Source organism: Haemaphysalis longicornis, unplaced genomic scaffold (assembly GCF_048455015.1).
Source record: "Haemaphysalis longicornis isolate Haplotype H1 unplaced genomic scaffold, Haemaphysalis longicornis Haplotype H1 scaffold_9, whole genome shotgun sequence".
Lineage (NCBI taxonomy): Eukaryota > Metazoa > Arthropoda > Arachnida > Ixodida > Ixodidae > Haemaphysalis > Haemaphysalis longicornis.
In genome coordinates, this window is record NW_027526460.1 from 37,858,866 (window position 1) to 37,885,185 (window position 26,320).

Genomic DNA, 26,320 nt, shown 5'->3' on the forward strand with positions numbered 1-26,320 from the left:
CTCCACCCCATTCTGATCCTTCTAATTATTTCTGCCTCATGGTAGGGATCCGGGGTTACTACTTGGCCTAAGTAGATATATTCGCTTACCACTTCCACTGCCTCGCCCCCTATCTCAAACCGCTGTGCTGTCCCGAGGTTATTGATCATTACTTTAGTTTTCTGCATATTAATTTTCAGGCCCACGGTTCTACTCTGTTCGTCCAGTGCGGAAAGCATGCTTTGCAATTCGTCCCCCGAGTTACTTAGCAAGGCAATGTCATCAGCAAATCTGAGGTTGCTGATGTATTCACCATTAACCCTTACTCCCACCTGTTCTCAATCCAACGTTCTGAATACTTCTTGTAAACATGCTGTGAATAACAATGGAGAGATTGTGTCTCCTTGTTTGACACCCTGCTTTACAAGAGAATGTAGACGCTCTCACCTTCTTTACCGCCTTCCCCATCCCTGACTAGACCTTGAGTTTCCCCTTCCGAATAAAGAATTATAATAATAGTAATAGGTATTCTACTGCTCTCCTTATGGAGGACGATGGTAGCTGTAGACCCATTGTAGATATCTTCTAGTATTCTTAGGTAATGCTCGTCTACACCCTGATTCCGAAATGCCTGAATGACTGCTGAGATTTCAACGGAGTCAAATGCTTTCTCATAATCTATGAAGGCTATATATAGGGGTTCAGTATACTCTGCGCACTTATCTATCAACTGATTGATCGTGTGAATATGGTCCATTGTTGAATAGCATTTACGACACCCTCCTTGTTCATTACGTTGACAGAAATCTAAGGTGGCATAAATTCTGTTAGCGATTACCTTGGTTAGTACCTTGTAGACGACTGATAGTAAGCTGATTGGCCTGTAATTTTTCAAGTCCTTCGTGTCACCTTTCTTATGGATTAGGATGATGTTCGCGTTCCTCCAAGATTTTGGTACACTCGGGGTCATGAGGCATTGCGTATACAGGTTTGCCAGTTTTTTAGTGCAATCTGCCCGCCATCCTTCAAGAGGCCTGCTGTTATCTGATCCTCACCAGGTGCTTTGCTCCCTCGCATTTCTTTCAAAGCCTTCTTTACTTCTTCTGTCGTTAGTGGTGGGATGTCTATCTCACCAGAAAGTTGTAAATCTTAGATTTACAACTATACACACAAATGCATAAGGGGGGTGCATTTGTGTGTATAGTTGTAAATCTGACTTCATAAGGGCTCAGCCGTTTCATAGGGTTATGTGAGCCGTAAGGATATACTTCATTAAAACACCGGCCTCCCTACTTTGACGTCAGACTGCTTATACCGCACCCCCCCCCCCCTCCTACACCCCAATGTCTTCATAGCAATGCATTTGAGTATATCAGTGAAGCAGATTTTAAAGGACTCCGTCTACTGCAGAGTGGCTCACGCTTTTATCTGAAAATCCCCACTTGGCAATGATTTTCTGATAACTTTTTCAAGCACTTTTCTCGGTTGCTATTTTCATTTGTGATGTAACAGACGATTCTCACTAACGTGAACATTTTACTATATAAGACACTATTTTGAACTCGTACATGCGTCGTCAGGTTCACTTGCATGTGTTCTCCAACGCGCCGACGCAACGCAGGCGCTGAGGCACGCCATAGCGGAGGGCTGCGGATTAATTCTGACCACCTGAGGATCTTTAAGGTGCGCCGAAATCTCGCACACACGGGCGTTTTTGCTTTTCGCCTCCATCAGAAAAGCGCTCGCCGCGGCCAGGACACGGGTTCTATTCCCGGCTGCGGCAGCCGCTTTTCTGATGGGGGCGCAAAGCAAAAACACCCGTGTGTGCGAGATTTCGGCGCACGTTAAAGATCCCCAGGTGGTCAGAATAAATCCGGAGCCCTCCACTACGGCGCGCCTCAGCGCCTGCGTAGCATCGGCGCGTTAAACCCTATAATCAATCAAAGCTGGATTAAACACCATCGATCGTTCCTTTTTAAGGTAAGTTTAAAGACCCATGAAGACAAAAATTCAACCATATTCAGTTTGAAAGACCTGGTCTGTGATAACTCACTGAGCTCTATTCCAGCCACAAAATATGTTTTAAAAACGTTCAAATTTCGCGCCACGTACACCATATCAGCAATGACGCAATACAGGGAAACATTAAAAACAGTTATGGGTGTGTAATTCGCTTAAAATTAGCGATAAAATTGGTATCATTGTTATCGTCCTACTCGCAACAGTCGGCCTAATGGACAGAACTTGTATTTTGTCTTCATGGCCATTTAAGATAGATTCTGTTTAAAGTGCGGCGTTTGCGGACATACCCGACCACGGTGGGCTTTGGCGAACGTCTCAGGATCGTGGAGGGTGAAGATGGCCGTTATCAGCGCTAGAATGTACGGCTTCTGAAACGAAGCAGGAAAGAAGGTTAGGCGGGAAGTATCGACGCGAGGAATGACGTTAGCAGGAAGGAAACATTACGAAAATTAGTTTGTTCATTTGCATTCTTGTTGAAGGATGGTGTTACTCATGCCACAATAAACTTAAGGCTGAAAGTTGGGCTAGTTGGTGTTGACTTAGAACCATTTTACCAGCGAAAAAAGACAGGGACTTAGAAAGAACCAAACAGGACAATTGCTGAACTTCAACTGAGCAGCTTTACTTGGGACACGTAATATATGATAACGCTAACAGACAAGGCTAAAAAGATTTTAAAAACTTATAAATGATAGGCTGTGAAATGATATGAAACAATATACATGTCATAGATGCGCGCCACCCCACACTACCAAGCTACGTCACAATAAAGGTCTACAATCTCTTTACTAGAAGACATCTAGAACATCAAAAGACCTTCAAGGTATCCAAGGCCACCAGCACCCCTACCTCCTACTCCTCCTTCTCCCACTTGACGTAGAGTCATACGGTCCAATTATAAGCGCTCTCTCTCTCTCTCTCTCTCTCTCTCTCTCTCTCTCTCTCTCTCTCTCTCTCTCTCTCTCTCTGATTTTTAGATGCCCATTACTTCAATTTTCTGTGAGTCGGAGCATGTCGCTATCCCAGCAGTCGATATTACCTACTCGTCGCCTCTTGGCAACACACAAGCAAGATGCATGATTTTTGTAAGTGGAATCTGCAAAAAAAAAAAAAAAAAGTCTTCACGGCCTAGGATTATACCAGCATCGAATAGAATAAACATGATCAGTGAGAGTAGCTCCGCTACCTCCCAATGTTTGCTTTTATTGACAGATTCCACAAGACAAGAAAGCCACAAGGCGGCACAGCCTTGCATCTGTTCCCTTGCCAGCAGAAGCAATAAGCGCGGCCTTCTATTTTCGTGCCAATCAGCATCGGTCACATTTAATGCGAAACCGGTCCGTCCGCACTTGTCGACGTCTGTAAGCGAAAGGCATGATACGCTGCCTCGGCTAGGCTTCCTCGAGGAGCGCACACCGCGTGATTTCTGGGTCACTCCCGTCGAGTTCCAATAAAACCAGCGGTCAGTCGGCTGGGCGGCCGCCTGTCCAAACGACCCATGAGAGAAGAGTGTCATCGCGCGCTCATAATCCGGCTGTACGTCGTGGTATTTATATCCTGCCGAAAGGTTGTCAAAGCGAAGGCAAACAGGGAGTCGAAGACACCCGTCCGCATATAGATTCGGCGTGTGTGCGCTTCCCACAGGAAGTCACGGAAATGTGCACGGCCAACGAAGACAAGATGAAACGAAGCGTATACGTTGGCGAAAGGGCATTTCTGGTACAGCAATCTACCGTCTGGAACAAAGGGAAGGTCCGCTGCCCGGCGTGTGTGCGGTCATTGTCGGAAGTCTACCTTTACAGACGCTTGAAAATTTGATCCTTTATTGCATCATCAGGTAGCCAAGAATTTCTCACTTGGCAGTGCTCTGTATTTCCCTTAACTATCTGTCTATCCACAGATACACTGACTACTGACTGCGGTCGGGTTGCTTAGATACTCATTTTCGGTAACTCGTGAATTCATCCTTGACGCCGATTTTGCTTGTCAGCACAACAAAACGGTGACTCTGCAAATCGAGCATGAACGCCTAAATTCGCTCTTGATTTAGCCGAAACTGTGGAGTACACTGCTAGTGGACACCACAAAGTGTGGTGAACATTTCTTTCTTTCGAAAGATTTCTTAATGGGACCGATGGCGTCCTGTCAAAAAGCTAAAATGATCAGTGAGAGTAGCTCCGCTACCTCCAAAGATTTGCTTTCATTGCACATTATTCCACAAAACAAGAAAGCCACAATGCCGTTTGATCGACCAAAAAGCTGTGATAAGATCTCTGGACACGCGGTGCGTGCGTGAAACGGGGTTTCCATTGAGTCAAAAGGGTTACTTGAAAATCGCGAAAAAGAAGCGGTTCTAGATTAGACAATACGCGCATCGATCATGACGGAGGAGTACAGTAGTATATTTTCATCCCAGAAATCACGTATGGGTATACATTTAGATCGTTCGTAGATGCATTTACTTAGTGCGCAAAAAATCGTCGCACAGCTTCGTTCTTCGCACGAGATTTTGGCATTTGAAGGTTTTACGTTGAATCGAGCGCACTTTCAGTGAAGGCTGGACGTACTTCTGACGCAGTTTTGGTGCTAAAAAGATTTCGCCCTTTTTACGAAGGAATGGTAAATTTTTGTAGGGAGAGTAATAAAAGAAGGGTTGTCGTTATTGAGTTCGTTTTTTTCTGAGTGTCGCCATTTTAGTGTTCTCGCCCTATTTGTTGTTATCCCGCTTCATCCGTGACATTTCCCGATACGATTTTGAACTCCTTGCACAAGGAGTCAGCGTAGGCAATTCATATATGTTCAGATCTCTTTAAGAAGTAGTAGTAGTAGGCGAAGAGTAGCTGGAGGTCAACGAGAAAAAAAATAACAAGCAGGGCTTCAGCTAAATGACTAGTCTGATGAAGAGAATGGGCAGGAAGGGGAAACAGATGGAGGGATGATGATCAGAGTGCCTAATACTAATCAAGTTCATTTTCAGAGCCGCAAGTCAACTCTGAACGCCTCGGACGAGTACTATTAATTTTTCCTCAATTTCTAGCAGAACTTATGATTCTAGCTAGCAGAATTGCTAGCAGAAATTATGCTAGCAGAACTTATGAACAGAAAATTTCTGTTAGCAGAAAACAGAAGTGTGGAAGACAATAGAAACGCCGAAAGTCAGAAAAAATCTCCACGAAAGATTCAATAAATTTTCTGTATGGGAAGAATGGTTTGTGGAACAGCAGAAACAGGAAGAATAGACAACTGAAAGTGAATAGATAAGACACGCAAAATAACGAATTACAAACAGAAAACAGGGTTTTAAAGATACTTCTGACAGGATGGATGCTAGAAAAGGTTTTTCTACACGATGATCCATAGCGCTGGGAGGCCGCCCTGCGTGACCCAAACGCCCAAGTGCAGGAAGACCTGGCCCGCTGGGCCGACGGCACCGGACGGACCCCTTCCCAAAAGGGGCCCTGCTGCCCGACGGACGACGGCGAAGACGTCGCCGGCCTAATCGCCCCGGTCGGGGCCAATTAAAGTTAATCTGTCTGTCTGTCTGTCTGTCTGTCTGTCTGTCTGTCTGTCTGTCTGTCTGTCTGTCTGTCTGTCTGTCTGTCTGCGCGATGATTTTTACAGTCTACTAAAGGTACGTATCCATTGCCACAACGGGAAGGTCGGTTCTATCTGTGCCTAAAAAACAAAACAAAAAACTTCAATACATTTCGGTTAATAAAACGAGTCACAATAGAATCTGAAGTAAATTATAGAAATTGTATAAATCATTCCCTAGAATCAAGACCCCCTGCTTAGGCTTACGTTCTGAAATTTCGTCAGTCTGTTGGCGGGTATTTTCAACGATAAATGTGAGTTCAAAAGTGCTGCATCACCCTCCCGCCGATTTGTATACGTCAACATTGATGGCAAGAAATCGCCCGGCGGTGTTTAACCAGCGCAATATCATAACGGGAGAAGGCGCAATACATCGTTACGTTCCACCAATTCTGCTACGTTGGTGGAACGTAACAATAGATTTCTATTCTCTCTCTCTCTCTCTCTCTCTCTCTCTCTATATATATATATATATATATATATATATATATATATATATATATATATATATATATATATATATATATATATATATATATATATATATATATATATATATATATATATATATATATATATATATATATATATATATATATATATATTGCCGCGAACCATACATTGGGTTTGTTTATTTGTATTTTGCTTTTACCGCCCGGCTGTGCCGGTCTGTGTTATCTCTGCGCCAAGGAAAGCGCGTGTTCAATTCTTTCTTTCTGTGCCGCATGTGTTATCTGTTGTGATAGGGAGAGCATTCCGATCTAACGTGAACAGCCCAGAATAATCTTCTTGGGTCTACTATGTTCTCGATGCGAATCGACGTTTCGAGAACCACGCGCGCCAAAAGATAAAAAGCCTGCAGTGCGGACGCCGGGGCATTCGATTCTGCGACGCTCGCTGACGCAAGTCACTTTGTTGACCGCTGCTTCGCCGCCTCTGTATTCTTTTGAGTTGTTAGGGGAGCACAAGTTCGCTCCAATAAACTTGTTTCTCCTGCAAGACAACTGCGTCGTCCTTGGCTTCGTGACATCTGGTGGAGGTGCGGGGTACGCACCCTTCATGCCCACTACAACCTCGAGAAGCCGCCAAGCCAGTCCAACAAGAGCTAGCCCCCGCCTGCAAGATTTACCACCCGAGTTCGGTTTGATGCCAGAAGGGCCCAAGAAAAAGAACGCTGCAACCAACACCATGGTGCAAGAAACATCGCCAATCGTCCTGCAGCAGCCCCGGGAACCGCCATCGTTCCGGGGAGCCCCCGCTGAAGACCCCGAAGAATGGTTGGAGAAGCTGGAGCGCGTCCGCATCTTCAACAGGTGGGACGACGAAGAAACTTTCCGGCATGTCTTCTTTTACTTAGAAGATGCTGCTCGAACTTGGTTCGAGAACCATGAGAGTTCTTTGGCCGACTGGACTCACTTCAAAAGGGAGTTCCTGAAGACATTCACTACCGTTGTGAGAAAAGAGCGAGCTGCGCTTTTGCTTGAAACTCGGACACAACACCCCAACGAAGGGGTCGTGATCTTCGTTGAGGAGATGAAGCAATTATTTCGCCGCGCGGACCCCGAAATGACGGAAGAAAAGAAGTTACGCTTCTTGATGCGTGGTGTGAAGGAGGAGCTGTTTGCTGGACTTGTCCGCAACCCGCCCAAAACCATCGCTGAATTCGTCACCGAAGCCAGCACGATTGAGAAGGCTCTCGAAATGCGTGCTAAGCAGTATGACCGGAACTTTGTTGGCGGGGCCAGTGCGAACTACATCGACAACATGCGGGTTCCGGCTGATAGCATACGCGAGGCTATCCGCGAAATAGTGAGGGAGGAGCTGCGGAAACTGCTCCCGACGACGCCGCAACCACAAGTCGCTTCTCTTACCGACGTCATTAGAGAAGAAGTGCAGCAAGCGCTGGGAACTTCAACGACGCCAGTAGCACCTCGCGAGCCGCAAGCCATGACCTACGCGGCTGCTGTACATCGCCCTCGCCCACCTGCACCCTATCGTCACGAGGCTCCGTACCGTCGTCCCCTCTCGCCGGCCCGACCACCTGCGGCGCAACCCCCTGCCCCAAGGAAGACCGACGTATGGCGAACGTCCGACAATCGTCCGCTGTGCTACCACTGCGGAGAGGCCGACCACGTCTACCGTCGCTGCCCCTACAGGAGGCTCGGTTTGGGAGGGTTCTCCGTCGACGCACCCCGCCCCCGAACTGGCCAGCACCCATCGGAGATCGAAGAGTACCTGTCCAACACCAGCCGTCGACCAGCCTTCAACCGTTCGCCGTCACCCTACCCATACCAGTCGCCGAACCGCCGTAGCAATGCTGAGTTCTCACGAGGAAGGTCCCCCAGCCCACGCGGGGGAAACTAAAAGCAGCAACTTCTGGAGGTAAAGTTGCACGATCGCGGAAAAATGAAAACCCTCCAACGACGCAACGACTCGCGGAAGACAGTGACTCACAACATGCCCTCATCCCGACGACCCGACCCAGACCTGACGAGACTCCCGTACACGACGAGACGTCCGCTGAGAAGACGATGACAACGACGACGCACAGTGCCCGACCGTCAACACGCACAAGCCGAGATGCGACGCCCCGACGCACCCGGAACTCGAGGAAGGCGGCATCCGACGTCAAGGTGTCCATCGACGGCTTTGACGTAGTCGCCCTCGTAGACACGGGAGCCGACTATTCGGTAATGAGCGGACCATTTGCGTCTAAACTGAAGAAAGTTATGACCAGATGGGACGGTCCGCACATACGCACAGCAGGAGGCCACCTCGTGACGCCAAGTGGAATGTGCACATCGCGCGTCACCATAGACGGCACAACGTACCCTGCGGCGTTCGTCGTTCTGCCTAACTGCTCCCGCGACGTGATTCTCGGAATTGACTTTTTGACGGACAACGGCGCAATAATTGATCTGCAGACCAAGTCGATAACATTTTCCTCCGATCATTCCACGACGCCGCAACCGAACCCCGATCACCGTGCTGCTGTCAGGATCGCCGACGATCACATCACCCTGCCACCCCGCGCAAGCTTGATGATCGCCGTCTACTGTGAGGATGCTGCTTCTGACATCGACGCTATCGTAGAGAGTGATCGAAGGTTGCTTCTCGACCGCGGCGTCTCCGTCGCAAGAGGCATTGCGCACTTTAAGCAACGCCAATCTCACGTTTTGGTCACTAATTTCACCGAAGAGTACCAGCATTTAAACAAGGGAGCTGCAATTGCGTTCCTCGAAGAAACGCAAGAAGCAAGTGATGTGATCGCAGTCGCCGACTTTGAACGCACACCCGTAGAAACCTTCAAGCTCCCGCAGCCATTCGACGTGAATCCGGCGCTACCGCAAGAACAACGGAAAAAAGTATTGGCTTTGCTGCGTCGCTACAGCGAATGTTTTTCGTCGAGCGCAAAACTACGTCAGACCCCTCTAGCGAAGCACCGAATAATAACCGAAGATGGAGCCCGACCTACCAGACAGTCACCGTACCGCGTCTCTTCACACGAACGGGAAGCCATCCGGACTCAAGTCGACGACATGCTGAGCGATGACATTATACAGCCATCGAAAAGCCCCTGGGCTGCGCCCGTCGTACTCGTAAAGAAAAAAGACGGCACATTAAGGTTTTGCGTTGACTACCGGCGACTGAACAAAATCACGAAAAAGGACGTGTACCCCCTTCCCCGAATCGACGACGCCCTCGACCACCTCTGCCACGCGAAGTACTTCTCATCGATGGACCTGAAGACCGGCTACTGGCAAATCGAAGTGGACGAGAGAGACCGAGAGAAGACTGCATTTATAACCCCAGACGGCCTATACGAGTTCAAGGTGATGCCGTTTGGGCTGTGCACAGCACCAGCGACGTTTCAAAGAGTCATGGACACTGTGCTAGCTGGCCTTAAGTGGCACACCTGCCTCGTATACCTCGACGACGTAGTGGTATTCGCCCGGACTTTCGACGAACACCTTGCAAGGTTGGAGTCTGTACTCGAGGCCATTCGTACGTCGGGGTTGACGCTGAAGCCTGAAAAGTGCCGTTTCGCATACGAGGAACTCAAGTTCTTGGGCCACGTCGTCAACGCCGCGGGAGTCCTACCTGACCCGGCAAAAACTTCAGCTATCGCGAACTTCCCTAGGCCGAAAGACAAGAAGGGCGTGCGAAGATTTCTCGTGCTGTGCGCATACTACCGGCGCTTCGTCGCAAACTTCGCACGCATTGCAGAGCCACTCACGCGCTTGACGAAAGATAGCACCCCTTTCAGCTGGGAAAACGACCAAGAAAAAGCATTCTGCGAGCTGCAAATACGCCTGCAAAGCCCGCCCGTGCTCGCTCATTTCGACGAAAATGCCGAAACGGAAATGCACACGGACGCCAGTGATATCGGCTTGGGTGCCGTCCTTGTCCAAAAGCAAAGCGGCTGCGAAAGGGTAATCGCCTATGCCAGCCGTGGTCTGTCGAAGGAGGAGAAAAACTATTCTGCCTCTGAGAAAGAGTGCCTGGCTATTATATGGGCGATTTCAAAATTTCGCCCATACGTGTATGGAAGGCCATTCAAGGTTGTAACAGACCACCATGCGCTGTGTTGGCTCGCCAATTTGAAGGACCCCTCTGGCCGTCTTGGGCGGTGGAGCTTGCGCCTGCAGGAGTTCGACGTTACCGTCGTTTATAAATCCGGCAGGAAACACTCCGACGCCGACTGCCTGTCCCGCGCCCCCGTCGACCCACCACAAGACTCTGATGAAGACAGCGCGTTCTTCGGGATCGTGACGGAGAGCGACCTAGCCGCCCAGCAGCGTGCCGACCCCGACTTACGCGTCATAATCGAGTACCTCGAGGGATGCAACGTTGCCGTTCCTAGGACCTTCAAACGCAGCTTACCAGCATTCAGCCTGAGAAACTCCGTCCTTGTGAAGAAGAATTTCTGCCCCGGAACAAGAGCGAATTACCTCCTCGTCATCCCCGCGGACCTTCGTGACGAAATTTTGGAAGCGTGCCACGACGACCCGTCTTCCGGACATCTGGGCACAGCCCGCACTATTGGAAAAATCAAGGCGAGGTACTACTGGCCCGGCCTTACCTCTGACGTCACCCACTACGTCCGGAGCTGCCGTGACTGCCAGCGACGAAAAACGCCGCCGACAAGACCCGCCGGACTTCTGCAACCGATCGCCGTCCCATCGAGACCATTTCAACAGATTGGAATGGACCTTTTAGGCCCGTTCCCTACGTCACGATCACAGAACAAGTGGATTGTCGTAGCGACAGACTACATGACGCGCTACGCAGAGACCGCCGCTCTTCCGAGGGGGATTGCACAAGAAGTGGCGAAGTTCTTTATAAGCCAAGTTGTGCTACGACATGGAGCCCCGGAAGTCCTAATCACAGACCGCGGAACGGCATTTACTGCAGAGCTGATGCAAGGAGTATTACGCTACAGCAACACGGATCACCGAAGAACGACCGCGTACCACCCCCAAACGAACGGACTAACAGAACGTCTGAACAAGACAATCGCAGATATGCTGTCAATGTACGTTGACGTTGAACATAAGACTTGGGACGAAGTTCTCCCGTATGTCACGTTTGCGTACAACACGGCTATCCAGGAGACGACGCAGCTGACGCCGTTCGAGCTTGTCTACGGTAGAAGGCCGACTACGATGCTCGACGCCATGCTTCCGCACGTAGAAGACGACGACCTCAACGCCGACGTCCACGGATATCTTCAACGTGCGGAGGAGGCCCGCCAGCTCGCTCGAGTTCGTATAACGGGCCAGCAGCTGGTGGATGCGGGCCGCTACAACCTCCGACGCCGAGACGCCGAGTACCAACCAGGGGATCGTGTGTGGGTTTGGACTCCCATCCGACGACGCGGACTCAGTGAGAAGCTCCTGCGACGGTATTTCGGACCCTACAAGATTCTACGACGTGTTGGCCAACTTACCTACGAAGTGATCCCCGATGGTGACTCCGGCACATCACGACGACGCACGCGGCCTGAAGTCGTCCACGTGGTTCGCTTAAAACCTTTCTACGCACGATGACGAACTTTTATTTTCATTTGTTCGGACTGTCGCTTATGTTAGCATCGGGTCGATGCACTCTTAGAGGGGGGGTAATGCCGCGAACCATACATTGGGTTTGTTTATTTGTATTTTGCTTTTACCGCCCGGCTGTGCCGGTCTGTGTTATCTCTGCGCCAAGGAAAGCGCGTGTTCAATTCTTTCTTTCTGTGCCGCATGTGTTATCTGTTGTGATAGGGAGAGCATTCCGATCTAACGTGAACAGCCCAGAATAATCTTCTTGGGTCTACTATGTTCTCGATGCGAATCGACGTTTCGAGAACCACGCGCGCCAAAAGATAAAAAGCCTGCAGTGCGGACGCCGGGGCATTCGATTCTGCGACGCTCGCTGACGCAAGTCACTTTGTTGACCGCTGCTTCGCCGCCTCTGTATTCTTTTGAGTTGTTAGGGGAGCACAAGTTCGCTCCAATAAACTTGTTTCTCCTGCAAGACAACTGCGTCGTCCTTGGCTTCGTGACAATATATATATATATATATATATATATATATATATATATATATATATATATATATATATAATCTTCCACTGCGAGTGTCGCAGGAGCTAACGTAAACGTAGACGCCACTGGCATTAACAAAACTCAGGCCGACCGTCAGTCAGCTCTTCCTCTTCGTCAATCATCAGCTTGACGTCGACATTGGAGGGAGATTGTCCCTTAGCCCCCTCCCCCTGGGCACGAGACTTCCACCCGGCGTATCTATGCGGATTGCCGGAGAGGTCGCTGGACAGCACGGCTTCAGCCGAAGGACGCCTCAATACCAATCATCCGAGACGGCTAATTGGGTCCTTTGAAGAAGACGGCCAGCAAAGTGCGTGGTGATCGGTTGCCACTGCCACAGATATATATGGTCTGAATTTGGTGACAGCCAACCCGAGTGCAAGGCACTCGCGTTCAGTGATGGAGCTTGACAGGAGGCGGTGGCGCATAAGCAATGACGCGGGCATGACCTTTCCGGTGATGGGTAAGGCGGCTTCTATGCCATGGCCACTGGCGTCAGCTGAAAGCTCCGTTGAAGGTGACGGATCGAAGCGGGCCAAAATAGGCGGCCTGGACAGGGTGTTGATCATAGTGGAAAAGGCCTGAACTTGTGACGGGCGCCAGGAAAATGCAACATCTTTCTCAAGAGTGGTAGGAGGGCTGACAATGCGGACGAAGTCTCTGATGAAGCGTTAAACAGCACAAGCTAAGAAAGCTTCTGGCGTCTTTAACGTTTCTTTGCTGGGGAAAGTCTTGTATACACCTTTTATTTTAGCCGGGTCAAGTTGAACGCCATTTGCACCGGCAAGGTGTCCAAGAACAGTCTTCAACAGCGGCCAAAGTGGCATTTTGGTGAATTGAGGTGCAGGCTGGCATTTCGAAATACTGCGAGAACAGCTGAAAGTCGCTCAAGGTGAGTGTTCAACGTTGGCGAAAATAAGCTGACATCGTTTAGATAGCAGAGACAGCTGGACCATTTCAAGTCGGGGAGAACAAAGTCCATCATTGTTTCAACGGTCGCTAGCCTAACGGCATGACTTTGAATTGATAGAGATCATCACGAGTAATAAACACTTTTTTTCGTGGTCCATTTCATCCACAGTGATCTGCTAATAACCGGATCGAATATCGGTTGATGAGAAGTATTTGGCAGCGCGTAAGCAGTCGAGTGTATCGTCTATTCGAGGTAAAGGATAATCCTCCTTTTTAGTGGTCTTGTTAAGATGGTGATAATATTTGCGATAACGCCAAAAAGAAACTATATCAACCGCGAAATGAATGAAAAATTAAAATTCAGAAGCCCGGAATGGGAGAAAAGCTTAGTGAAAATTAGAGTGACGCCACTGCGGTAGTCAGCACGGCGGCCGCGTGCGATGCATGTTAGTTGCGGTTTGTCGCCCCTCACAGATAAAATAAACATGAATACTTACTCTAAAAAGTCAAATAATAAATAGCACGTGTTAAAATACACATTGCACCCACGAATAAGACCTAGACAAATTCGCTTAAGTGTCTAAGATCTAGCCCGAGGCACGGAAAGAACTCCTCAGTCAGGAGGCGCTTGTCAAAGGATTGTACAGGATCATAGTTAGAACGCGCAAACGCAATGCCTTCTTAAGACTCTCGCAGCTGTGGACACAAACAGGACTGTTTGCACAACCTATGAGAAAGCAATGCCGGGTTGCATTTAGCGTTCGGATGCTGCATCGAAGCAAGCCGGCTGTGATTGTGGCCTGGTTGAGTCCAGTGTGTTTCAGCGGCACTTTCTTGTTGTTCTTGAATAATGAGGAAACTAAGCAGCGATTAAATACCCAGTTGTGAATAAAAAATGCGGCTTCGCAGAAAGCATTTCCTCACTCAGAGTCAGCGAACTTATTTCCAGCAGGGCCGCTGTGCCCCGTTCTGAGCAAACGCAAGCGATCTCTTTCCAATGGCAAACACCACAGCGCTAACCTGCCTCCCGAAACCTGTTCAGAGAATATTGCAACGCTGCAAAAGGCCGGTAGAACGAAAACGTACGTACGCGGCTTGAACCCACTCCTGCGAAGGTAGCTAAGGGTAAACCTACAGTTAGCACCCATTTCCGAGCTACATTTCCGCGGGCTGTTATGACTCATAAGCCCCAATGTCGATTTGACGAAAACGCGCCCAAGTAGGCGAAAAGTAACGCAAGTCGTTTGCACAGTTGTAGGCTCGCGTACACATTGCAAGGTTAACCTCCAAATAGTTTTACCGGGAGGCGACGCTGAAAGCACAAAAGCGGTTAGAGGGCCAAAATAACTCCGCGGCAGCCTGACTAAAGGCTCGCAGCTGACTGACTGACTGACTGACTGGTCGGGGGAGTGGTCGTTGCGTTGAGGGCCATTATTCGCCTCGTCCTTGCTCTGCGCGATCGCGCAACCCGTTTCCGTATGCGCACAAGGGTTCCTTTCAGTATATTTACGCGCGCGCTATATGGGCAGAGTCCTTGAAAGGGGAAACGCGTCTGCGTAAAGCGTTTCCTGATCAGCGCCAGCGAAAACTAACGCTGCGGTATTTATTTATTTATTTTTTTGCGATCACAAACACTCAGACGTTCTGGCCTCGGCGTGTCGGCGCATTCTCTCCAGCGGCTGCCATCACGATTGGCCCAGTAATTTCGACTCGCTGTTGCGCTCGATGGTGATGGCTGCGTGCATAGCGTAATACTTCGGTGTCGATGACGACGCAGGTGGTCGTCGCGCGCGCGTGCGCGCGCACCGCCAAAGAACGGCCTCGGACGTGCTGCGTCCGCTTAAATTTTACAGTCTGCGGGCTTGGTGAACACAAATAAACAAAGAATTAAAAAAAAAAATGTCGAGGGTGACGTTGGCGACCCGCTGTGACAAATCAGCTGGGGCTCGCGCATATTTTAACAGGACACGAGTGAGAGGCAGTCTTCATTGCACTGGGTTGAATATTACTCCGTTCGTGACGACATCAGTCGCGGTCGAAACAATAGCAGGTGGTCTTTAGGGCGACGTTTGCCGCTCATGCATGGCCGACTTGAGCAAAAAAAAAAAAAAAAAAAATGTCTGCACGTTCGCAAGTCACCTAATGAGGCCCCAACCAGTGTGTCACGTCAATGCCACTGGTAGAAATCGTAGCACGGTGTCGCGGCTATCTACCCCCTGTCTGCATATCGCTTTTGGCTTAACCCTTTGATACCCGATGTTGCTCAGGAGCAACAACTCAAACAATATTTTTTTCTCTCGCACTTTGTGTGTTTTTTTTTTTAATTTTAACACCATCTGTTGACAGACAAATGTTTCCAGACTTTCAAAAATTAAAAGAAAAAGCGAGGGCAGCACCTGCTTCCGTATGCTATAAAAAAGTCTTCTTTATGTGTGTCAGCTAGCATCTATCTCGGGGTCTCAATGGGATAGCGACAGGTAAGTGAAATTGTGCAGTTTCCTTGTTAATACAAACGATAGCAGTACAAACTCTACGTTATTGTCTTCACTTGAACCATAAATCATGCTGATCAAGGTAGCTTTCCTTGTTAAACTGATATATGGGCAGCCAGTGCCCAGTGTTTCCCAGTGCCCAGTAAGTCATTGTATCCGGCCTAATGAACCGAATTTTTTTCTGACTTCATATTCATTTGTCGGAAGTTCTTTTAGATCATAAAAAATGTTTTCGCAATCTTAAGCAAAAAAATAATGTTTTGGGCATCAAAGGCGAGTACGTGTAGAGTGGGAATGAATCTGAGTCTTCGAGGGTGATATTAGCCGAATTGAGTTGTGGTGGGTAGAGTCGAAGAAGCACCATCCGGAATCTGTGATGAGGAGGTTTCCATCGAACAGGGCTTGAAGGACTGTCAATAAACTCCACAAGTGGGGGTGTTACATCTCAGCCGAACATCGCCTTTTCACGAACACAGCAGGAAGCTCACAGTAACGCTGCAAAATTTACCACCCTTCCTTGTCCGGGCTTCTTTTTAATCACAGCCATCCTTCGTAACGCATCCCAGCGACATCGTTTCCTTGTGGGTATACAAGCCAGGCATTTCCTGGGCGCACCCAGTGCCATCTATTGCTTCGCTTCGAACACTCCTTGTGTTCTTTCTAACAACTGCTAAAAGAACTCCGCCGTTGGGCTTGAATAGTCCAATATAATCGCAGGCTTTGGAGCGAACGGCCTGGGTTTTAACACCAGTAGAGAGAGAGAGAGAGAGAGAGAGAGAGAGAGAGAGAGAGAGAGAGAGAGAGAGAGAGAGAGAGAGAGAGAGTTAACTTGTCTATTGCGAAAAGCAATGGGGAGGAGTCCTCAGTCCAAGACCCCTTGAGCTTTCCAAGCCTCAACAGCCCTCAACACCAGCAGCAAGCTAGGCGCTGATCATTGAAGTCGGAGCTGATCAGAGCTCTCTCTCAAAACTCGTAAGAAGAAAGGGAGGGATTTTGCGAATGTAGTGGGGCATATAGTGCTGACTTTCTTCTTCGGAAAAAGCGTGGTTTTTATATTGTTAAGTGTTGTCTTATCTCAACTCTACGTATTGTATTCGTAAACAAGGGTGAATCGGTATCCTTTAGGTCGGTTTAAAAGAGGGGCGCAGTTTACGAACAGGTTTAATAAACGTTCTGCATCGATTCGAACTGCCGGGCTTGTACATGTCTTGAAACGGAACATCGCCCCGAACCCATCATGTTAACCTATCACGGAGCGAGAACATCTTCTATAGGTGAGCTCATTTCATGCACTATCGGTAACACAAGCTTGGTCCTAGAATAGTTTGCTCTGCATCGATGCCTATACGTTTCGTTAGTGATGCCGGCGACACGCTTATGCACTCTCGTCTTCGTGTACGTTCATCTTTTTAAAATTTCTTATGCACCTTTTGGGAGTAGATTGCATGGGCTACTGTGTCCGCAGCTCCGTTTGGGGCCGCATCTGTGCACGTCCAAACGTTTCGCACCGAGTCCTGCTGTGTCGAGGCATCTTACCAAACCGAGCTTCCGCCTCCAATTGTGCATCCAAATGAAGGCAAAATTACTGAATTACAGAAACACACGTACAAAAAAACAAAAAGGTTCTGCTACGGACAGCCATCCTTCCTTTTCTTTCTGCGTATTCGTAACACATTTGAGAAACTTGCATCGCTGATCCGCTGATGAACACACCGATTCCTACAGCCATTTCATACGACCCGGATGCAAAGCACAGGGACGCCGGAATTTGCTTTGGCGATATGGCGATAAGTACTTTGTACTTTGTACTTTGTCAACAGGCTTTCCCACACTGAATTTTTCCGTGCAAGCTCGGACGCCATAAAATTCCTTATAGACCCTGGACGTAGGACCGAAACGAGGGATTGAATTCTACAGCGGGTGACGACGGCCCACTGGCAAGAGAGCGAATGAAGGATGGCGGCTTTAGCGCGGAGTTCTCTGAGAGGGAGTGCATGTTCCTTACAGTGAAGCTGTAGTCTAATACCCCAGTTCTCGCGACGGCTTGGAACGAAAACTTCGGAACTTGTGTTTAGCTGATAAAAAAATCATAAAAAATTATATTCTTCGGGCCTCCATATATTGTCTTATCTTGCCTCTGAAAAGATGCCTTTCTAGCAATACAATTTGTTTAGAGGTGAAGCTGGCCTAAAAAAAACGGAGTAAGTTTGGTTTTTGTAAGCTGGCTTTTTCACATTGTGTATTGCGCAGTGAAGCATGACCTTCTATGTGAGGGAATACTTGATGTATCTATATGGGAGTATATGTGGGTATATGTGGGAGTATCTATGTAGGAGTATATGTGGGAGTGTACTTCATACTCCTTTACACCGCCACCGCCTATTTCCTAGTTGTGTATACTGCTCACCAGCATGGCACTATGCCAGCATAACTTAATGCCATTATACCAGCAGGGCATAATGGCACCATCTTCCCTCTGTCATTTCTATGCGTGCATTTGAGGGGAGAGGGGGTGCGGGCACGCGCAGGCAGGCTTTGCGCGCTCACCGTTGACATACCTGTTTTGCTGGCGAGGGATTTCAGCGTGGACATCTGACGGCCCGATGCGACCTGACTGCCGTCCTCCGTGTTCGAGCGGTTTGAGTTGGTGTGTTACATAGACCACGGCCGCTCGATGGAAAGGGACGTCGGTGTGTTACATAGACCGCCCCTCTTTCATTTATCGGCCATGCAAACACAGTAAAATGCCCCAAAACGCGGGAGGGAAACGGACAGCTCCATTCTGTCCCGCCAGAGTAAAACTGTACTCTTACCAAGTTTAATTCAACTAATTAGCTAAGGTGTACGCTGAATCGTAAATTACAGACAAACGTGTTTTGTTTGATGCACTTGGTGGACTGCGCACAGCTTCGCTGGTCATCTGTTTTCACAGAGGGGATGCGCATTGATTTTTCCCTAGGATTACACAAGGACAGCCGTAAACACGAACGACCCGGGATATCATTCACGCGAAGAAGAGCTCATAGGCTTGTTAGTTCTCCTTTATGTTGTGGTGTCCGGGCTTACGTGGAGGGAATACTTTCGAGGAGGCTTGGAACATGTCTGTGCAAGAAGAGGACTGGAGGAAAAGAGACTGGGAGGGGGCCTTGAACAAACCTGGTGAGCCTATTGCCACGGAACATGCGACATACTTCTCGGCTGTCTGTTCGGATGAAGTTGTGCTCAGTTGGCTGGGAAGACGAGTGATAGCTTTGGAAACTGCCAAGGGGTGGGAAAATCGGTGTGTATGTTAGCATGTTCCGAGTTCGGCCCTACTATAGCCATTAGCAGGGCGGAAGAATATGTGTAAGAATATTTGTAGAATCTCGTTGAAGCGTTGACAGCTCTATTGCCACGGACCGCTATTGGCCTGCTACTGCGAGCGATCATCATTGATAGTCTGAGGCCAACCGCCCTTGCGTGTCATCATCGTCATCATGTCATTTCTTGCTGTTCCATTAAACATTAAACACACATAGATCACCGCTCCTCACTCGCCTTCTGTTCGAGTCTCGTTCCGAGAGGTCGACGCATCCCACAACACGCCTAAGCCGCAAGAATATGGGGTGTTTGTCTGGTTGCATATGTTGAAGTTTCGGCCTAACTGTGATTCCGTGTAACGAGTTTCAGGGCTGGTGTGGCTCAAAAGGAAGTATGCTGGTTGGGCCGTATACCCTTGATTCTCAAAAAAGCCTACGGCCTTGTGATCTGTGCTTGACTTAAAAACTGTGGTGCGTTCTTTAAGTATGCCCAAGATTCCATCTAAGCTTCTAGAATGATGGGTCATACCTCAGGGCAGGTCTTGTAAATTTCTAGGAGCTGTGTTTCAGTTTAAGAGCTTATGGCTGGTAAGAAATCGGTACGGGAACTGGTATAGGAGTGCCTCGATCATCCCTCGTAGTTAATGGTCCTTAATATATCTTTGTTTATTACTCAGCTTAACACGTTGTAAATAGGATAAGATTTGCAGAATATTTCCTGCATCCATACTTTGGCCGTCGAGAAGAAAAATCCAAGTACTCGGATGGCTGGTCGGCGAGGAAGAGGGGTGCTGTCAATGTGAAACCTAATGTTTGCGTGATATTCTGCCGAATGGCGTGCTTGACTAGTAGACACAGTAATATAGTTTAAGTTCAGCGCTTTTCGCGTAGTTAGTTCTCAGTGGTGTCTAGGACTGGTTGAATAGTGTGTTCCTGCTGACCAACCGACCCTTCGCAACGCCATATAGTGATGCCACGTCCATGGATGTTGCTATGAAGGTGCAGGATAGAGATCAAGCCAAGTTGGGCCACCTGGGCTTCTTCAACGCACTCCACAATTACGCTGTATATATGGACATTTTTGCGCTTTTCGCTCGCATCGCCTGCGTCTAGTCGTATCCCACGCACCCATGACATCGTTCGAGGAAGCTTAGGTTACTTAGTGATTTAACGGGAACAGTTGTGTTGACCTGTTGCACGCACACAAAGCTAACACCGGCAACATCGACGGGTATAACGGTGAGTCTCTGATGTTCATTTTTTACCCCTCAAAGATACTTGGCAAAACCTTGAAATTACCCACCAGAACACTCCTTGCTGACAAATGCAAATCGACGCTTACGGCGTCAACAACAACAACAACAACAACAAAAAAAAAGCGCAGATCGTCGCAAACTCACCTGAAATTTCGACCAATCCATAACGACGCCGGTCGCGCACACACTCCCAGGCACAGAGCTGTCTCAGCTGTCCTTCTCCGCGCGCGCACTAAATTGCAACGGAGTCGTGGGAGACCAAACGACGACCACCACCGTCGTCGAGCGGAAAGATGATGTCCAGCCTCCTCTCGCCCTCGAAACAATGATCGTTTCCGCGCCCGTTAGGCGGGATGATGTTGCTCTCCGTGATCAACGCCCAAGCAATGATTCTTTTTCTCCGTCCAGCGGCGAGGTATGCGCGAACAAAGGTATTATACGTCCCGGTAGGGTGGACGGCTGAGTCGGGCCGTTTCGTGTGTGGCGAGGCCACGGCTCGGAGAGAGCTTACACGGCGATGAGACGCACTCGATTCACCGCCCCCGATATGAAGGGCACGACGGCGATTAATTCCCTCGCGGCGCACGCAGCGGTGTTCGTCAGCCACACTGGCGTCCGGTGTCGTCGCCGATTGCAGAAGAAGCTCCGAGGAACTGATCACGAGCGGGCTCTCACTCGGTGGACGACGATGACCTCGGTCTGGAAGCGTTTTAACGGTATGTCTGCGCCGGTCCTTTTGGTTGCTGACAACACAAGCCGTCGGCCGGAACACGCTAAGAAAGAGGGGGAGTGCGGGTGCAGAAAGAGAGATAAAGAGAGGGAAGAGCAAGACGCCGCTAGGAAGAGCAACAAAATGAGAGAGTGGCGCTGGGAAAGGGAGGAAAGTTGGTTCGCTGGTCCGGTCACTCAGTCCGAACGGAAGGAGCAGGGCCCCACTTTTACTTTCCGTCGCTGTCCGTAGCCTTCGAAAGTTGACGTCTCTCTTTTTTTCTTTCACCCTTGTTTTGTGGTCGCCGTCGTTTCGAAATTGCCTCGTTGGGCGCCGTGGCCAACAAAGCGGGAAACCCGCTGTTTGTTCGAAGTTAGCCACAAGAGAAAATGGACAGTTCGAGCGTGGTTTTCGCGTAACCGAACGAAAGAGTAAAACGCACAGTTTTGAAACAGGCGGGGTCATGGGATAAGCAAGTACGGCGAGTGCGCCTCGCAACCTCCCGTCGCGTCCCAATCCATTTCTCGTTTACTCCGTCGGGCCAACAAGCGTCCAAACTGGTTTTCGTCTCAGAATTACTTCTTTTTTTATTATTTCGAAACACTTGATCGCAATAGCGAATGCACAGTAAGCGACGAATTGCCTCCACCCTTCAGCACAGCAATCATCCCGTTCGTGGGGTGATCACTGAAGAACGTCCATTCATGTTTGTCGCGGTGGCCACAACCTTATGGTTTTTTTTTTGCTCTTTACGAGGTCACGCGGTTCGATTCCCGGTGACTAACAGCTGAAAGAGTATATATCATACGAAATACACACGCTGGTTCACCTGGAATTCGCACGCTGAGACTAGACCATCAATAGCGATCTGGGAGAAGGCATTCGACGAAAGCGACGTATTTGTATCTTGTAAAAAAAACTGGATGCTTCTCGACGGCAACGCACCCACTCTCTGAGCTCTCCTCTCATACGTAAGTTCAGCGCCTGTAGCAACATCATCTCTCTTCCGCCCCCACATATACCGTATTTTGGCGCGTATAACACGGACCAAAAATGCGAAAATTTCAGTGGCAGAGTAGCGGGGCGGATAATATGCTGGGTTTATTCTTTAGTGCAGCTTCACGGCAATGCGCGTTGTGCCGTGAAGCTCCTGCGCAGTAACACTGACTAAGCCTTCTGTGGCAGAGATTGCGCACAAAATTTAAGGACAAAGAAAAGAACAAAAAAGAAGGACTTGCGTACTCTAACAACTGTATTTTATTAGTGAATTGTGAATCTCGCCTCGCATTCAGTGTATTCTACTTGCTAAATAAATGCTTTTTTCTGTCTACATAGTATGTGATGTGTTGCTTGAACAGTATATTTGGTGCAGCCGTTCCTATATGAAATGTGCACTCAATACGCGTTGGTTTTTTTTTCTTTTCTTTTCCGGAGAGCTGAAAGTGGGGGTGCAGATTATATGCAGGAACGGGTTATACGAGCAAAAATACTGTACTGGTCGCTAGATTTAGTTCCTGCGAACTTCGCCCTTTCCCCAAACACAGGGAATCCAGCCCAGAAATCTTTTTTGGTACCATTGCGGAGATACAACGTGAATCGCAGACGGTGCTTGGCGTGATTCGAGGAAGGAGCTTCGAGGACGTATTTCAGCTTTGGGAGGAATGCTGACATGGGTGGGTGCAAGGTGATAGTTACAGGTGATTCTTAAGGTGATAGCGTGGAAGCGTAGATAACAAAACAGCTTTCTTGTAAGTAAATCTGATCCAACTAGTACCGTGACCATCCACGTTACTAGGAGAGTATACGTTCGAGCCACTCTCGAAACGTCCTTGATAACCGGTTTGCGTTTAGTACCTTGTTTCAAGTAGGAGTACTTCAGTTTTCACTAACCAGTCGAGGGAAGACTCCTTGTAGCTAATGATTATGATTGGAACGCTGTGTAAAAGCATCCCCCGTCCTGCTATTCAGAAGCGCCAGAAATATCCCGCAGCGCATCCCACGCTCAACAGATGTCAATCTGTAGCCTAGCGTCAGCTACAGGCTAATGCATCCCGCAATCTTGCAATATTCAGCCACATCTATTCCGAACTTTACAATGATCAGTGCAACTGGTGCACCCAGCGAGCCACACTCACTCACATGATTTGGGCTTGGGATGCTCAGCCACGAACTCTACAAGCATGCTTACGAATTACCACTGCGGAGCATTCGGAGATGTTACTGCTTAGCTCCGACCCCGAAATACAGATCAAGGTCGTCCAACTGGCCGAAGTTGCTCGTCGCGCCCATGGGCTGCAGGCCACCATTTGATGGGGAGGGATCCAGAAGGCTCCCACTCCCTTTCTCCTTTCACACAGTTTTGGGCAAAATACAGTTATCATCATCATCATCGCTATGCAAAAATTTTGCACCAGTCCACGCTGTTAAGGTATTTGGACGGCGAAGCTGTAAACGACACCCACAACGATTACCCATGTGATGTTACTTGAATTCACACACGTGGCTTTATAAAGAGCGAAACCCGAGACTCTGGCAGTCGTTCGCTGGGTTTCGCGGTGGTGGTGCCTGCGTAACGGACTGAGCAAGCGTAGCAACGACGGAAGAAAGAAGACGGAGAGGAATGTCTGACGAAGAGGGAGGAGGAGGGTGGCCTTGAGGGGGGGGGGGGGGGCGGAGCGGTGACGACATGTCGATACGGGTGGACTACAGAAGAAGCGACAGACAGCCAATGCTGCTGCTAAAGGGAGAAAACTTGACCACTTATACGGCCAGAGCACAAAGCTCGGTTGCCACGGTGTACGAAGGACGTGAGAGAAGCGTCGCGTTGCAGACTTTTAGAACCGGAGCTAAGCGTTTTAATCGAGCCGAGCCTCAAGCTCGCGGGGGCGAGGGACGAGAAGTTCACATTCAATTGTTTTTTTTTTTAACTCGAAACGTTCCTAGGCTAGCTTTTCAAGATTTTGTGGACACTGAATGTAGAGAACAAAAAAGAAAAGAAAAACAGATGAAGCCTAGAGGGGAGGTCATCAGGTTGGGACGAGGAGCAGTACTCCCCGATGATTGGCTGATAAGTGAGAGAGAGAAGGGCGGGGGATCAACACTACCTAGGAATAATACGCGGGGATGGGGACGGCGTGTTAAGTGGAGAGATAAAATGAAAAATAAAGAGGACAGGCAAAAATGAGGGAAGGAAATAAAACGTGCCTTTGATCGAACTAGGCGGCTAAGAGAGGACGTTTAACGTGTGGGAGGCAAATTACGTAGCAGTTTGAAGTAATGTTTTTCTGATTTTATAAATGTGAACCTCGTTATAGCGAAGTAGTATTGGGGCAGCAAATTTGTTCGTTATATCCGATATCCGTTGTAACGGTAGCAGTAGAAATTGGCCCTAACAGATCGGCAATCTGGCTCGCCATAAAATTCAAGATGCGAAAACGCGTTGTTCCAAGCTTCGAACCCATTGCAAACGAGCTAATCCTTATCTATCTCCTTGTGGCATCTCAAACTAAATGAACCGGAATATGAGAAAGTGAAATTACAACAGAACAAAGTTCATTTGACGAATTATGCCTTCGTTCTTGTTTCGGACCAGTCAAATGCTATTTTGCGCCGTACAACTCAAACGGTTTACAAAACAGTCGCGTTATCTCTCATTTTTTTTTATTTTGCTTTTTTATCAAATCTGTCACCTTTGAGCCTCGCGCGAACCAAATATTTCTTCGCTACGGCCGATATATCCGGTGGGTGTCGCAGTTTCGCTTTCGTTATAAAAAGATCAAGTGTCACTGAAGTAAAGCGTCGCCAGCCAGTTTGTATTTAGTTCGCTATAGCCAATAATTCGCTATATAAGTGTTCATTATAACCAGGTTCAATTGTATCTAGTGACGCTGGCTGTTTTACATCTGCCGAGACATTCATCATACAGCTCAATTTTTATTTATTGTTTGTCATTATATGCATTATTGATAAAGTTTGACATTGCCATTCGCTTTTATTTACCAGCCCATTTCCATTCTCGCGCACGAATCACCCTGTTAAACCGAAGACAAAGAACAAGCATACAAGGCTTTGTGGCCCATCATCACCACTATCATCATAATACGAAATATGCTTCCTGTTTCTAAGAAACGTTTATAATCTCGGCTGAAATCGGACAAGCTGTGGATAGGGAGGAGGGAGTGGTCACGATGCGATGTGTTTCAATCTGTCAAGACGGAGGACGTAGGCGAGGAATGAGGTTGCCAAGCCCAAAGAAAATGAGGACTGAAAAAATATTGCTCGAAAAACCGCAGTAACACCGCGAATCAGCTCGCACGGCGTCGCAATCAGCGAGAGGCGAGCGTGTCACCAAGAAGTAGCGCACGACAGCGACGCCAAGAGGAAAGCAGGATGGCGCTCCCGTTTGAAGATGACAGCTCGCGGCTGTCTATCGGGCCCAATCGGTTGCGACGCCGCTCGACACTGCGAGCAAGTGCGAAAAGAAGAGAGAGAGGATTCTCTAATGAGACAGGTCAGCCCTGCGCGGTGCTGGGCTTCCTGCCTCGGATGGTTGGTGAATATGTATTAAATGCAAATACAAAAGGAAATCGATACTCTAAGGAAGCGGAGCGTTGGCGCTGAATAAGATCTATGCTGGCCAGCGAAGATCTACCTCGTTCGGATGTCGAAACTTGATTTTTTTTAATATCGGAGCGGATTAACCAGGCCGTAAGTTGTCCAGCGCGAACATGCAAAGAAATAAATTGGGCACGGAAGGCCGGCTACAGCCAGGGAGTCCTGGACTGAGGACGCCCCTCACTGGTCCGGAGTGACTGCACTCAGCGGATGGGATAAATAAAGTTTTCCCTCCTCCTCCTTCCTGTAGTAGGAATCGAACTTGCACACCTCGCGTTATGAAACCGGCGTCTATCCGATTGAGCTATCATTTTGTTTTCTTTACTGCATGGAAACCTCCACTTACTACAGCCTGCAAAAGCTATCAGTCATCCAAGAAGATACACGCCACTGCAGCTAAAATAAGCCGTTCGTCAAAACTCCGGCAAGCAGACGCACGCGTCCAACAGATGGAGCCACTCTGGTGGGTCACTTTGCACCGAATAAACGCTCCGCACCAACGCAGCCTGCTCCCGAAAAATGGACTTCGTTGGGCGAGGGGGTTCCGCGTGCCTGTCAGTCATGCGGCACTTTCACAAGCTATACAATCCCATCACAACAAATATATCATAGGGCACTCCAGCAGCATCTCGAAAAGACAAGAACCGAATTGTATAAGGGGTAATGTCCATGTCTTTTTTTGAACAGTTCGTTGCAAAACATCTTAGAAAAACACCGCATCCCGGCACAAAACAAAACAATGATCAATGATTTCAGGTTGATTGTATAAACGGCAATTGTCAAACCAAGGAATAGACATTCCTTTCTCGCGAAATCATGTTTTCACTGGGAGCGTTGATGTATGATGCTTAAA

General features: G+C 48.6%; 1 protein-coding gene across 1 annotated transcript in view; it reads right to left on the bottom strand.

The window, feature by feature from the left end:
- LOC144153631 (uncharacterized) overlaps positions 1–20,923 on the bottom strand; it is a 28,700-nt gene extending 7,777 nt beyond the window's left edge. The window contains exons 1-2 of the mRNA XM_077685282.1: positions 20,289–20,923; positions 2,289–2,369 (exon numbers count right to left, since the gene is read on the bottom strand). Of these exons, the coding sequence (XP_077541408.1) occupies positions 2,289–2,369; positions 20,289–20,309 (102 nt within the window). The 5' untranslated portion in view covers positions 20,310–20,923. The remainder of the gene's footprint in view (positions 1–2,288; positions 2,370–20,288) is intronic.
- Positions 20,924–26,320: the final 5,397 nt, after the last annotated feature.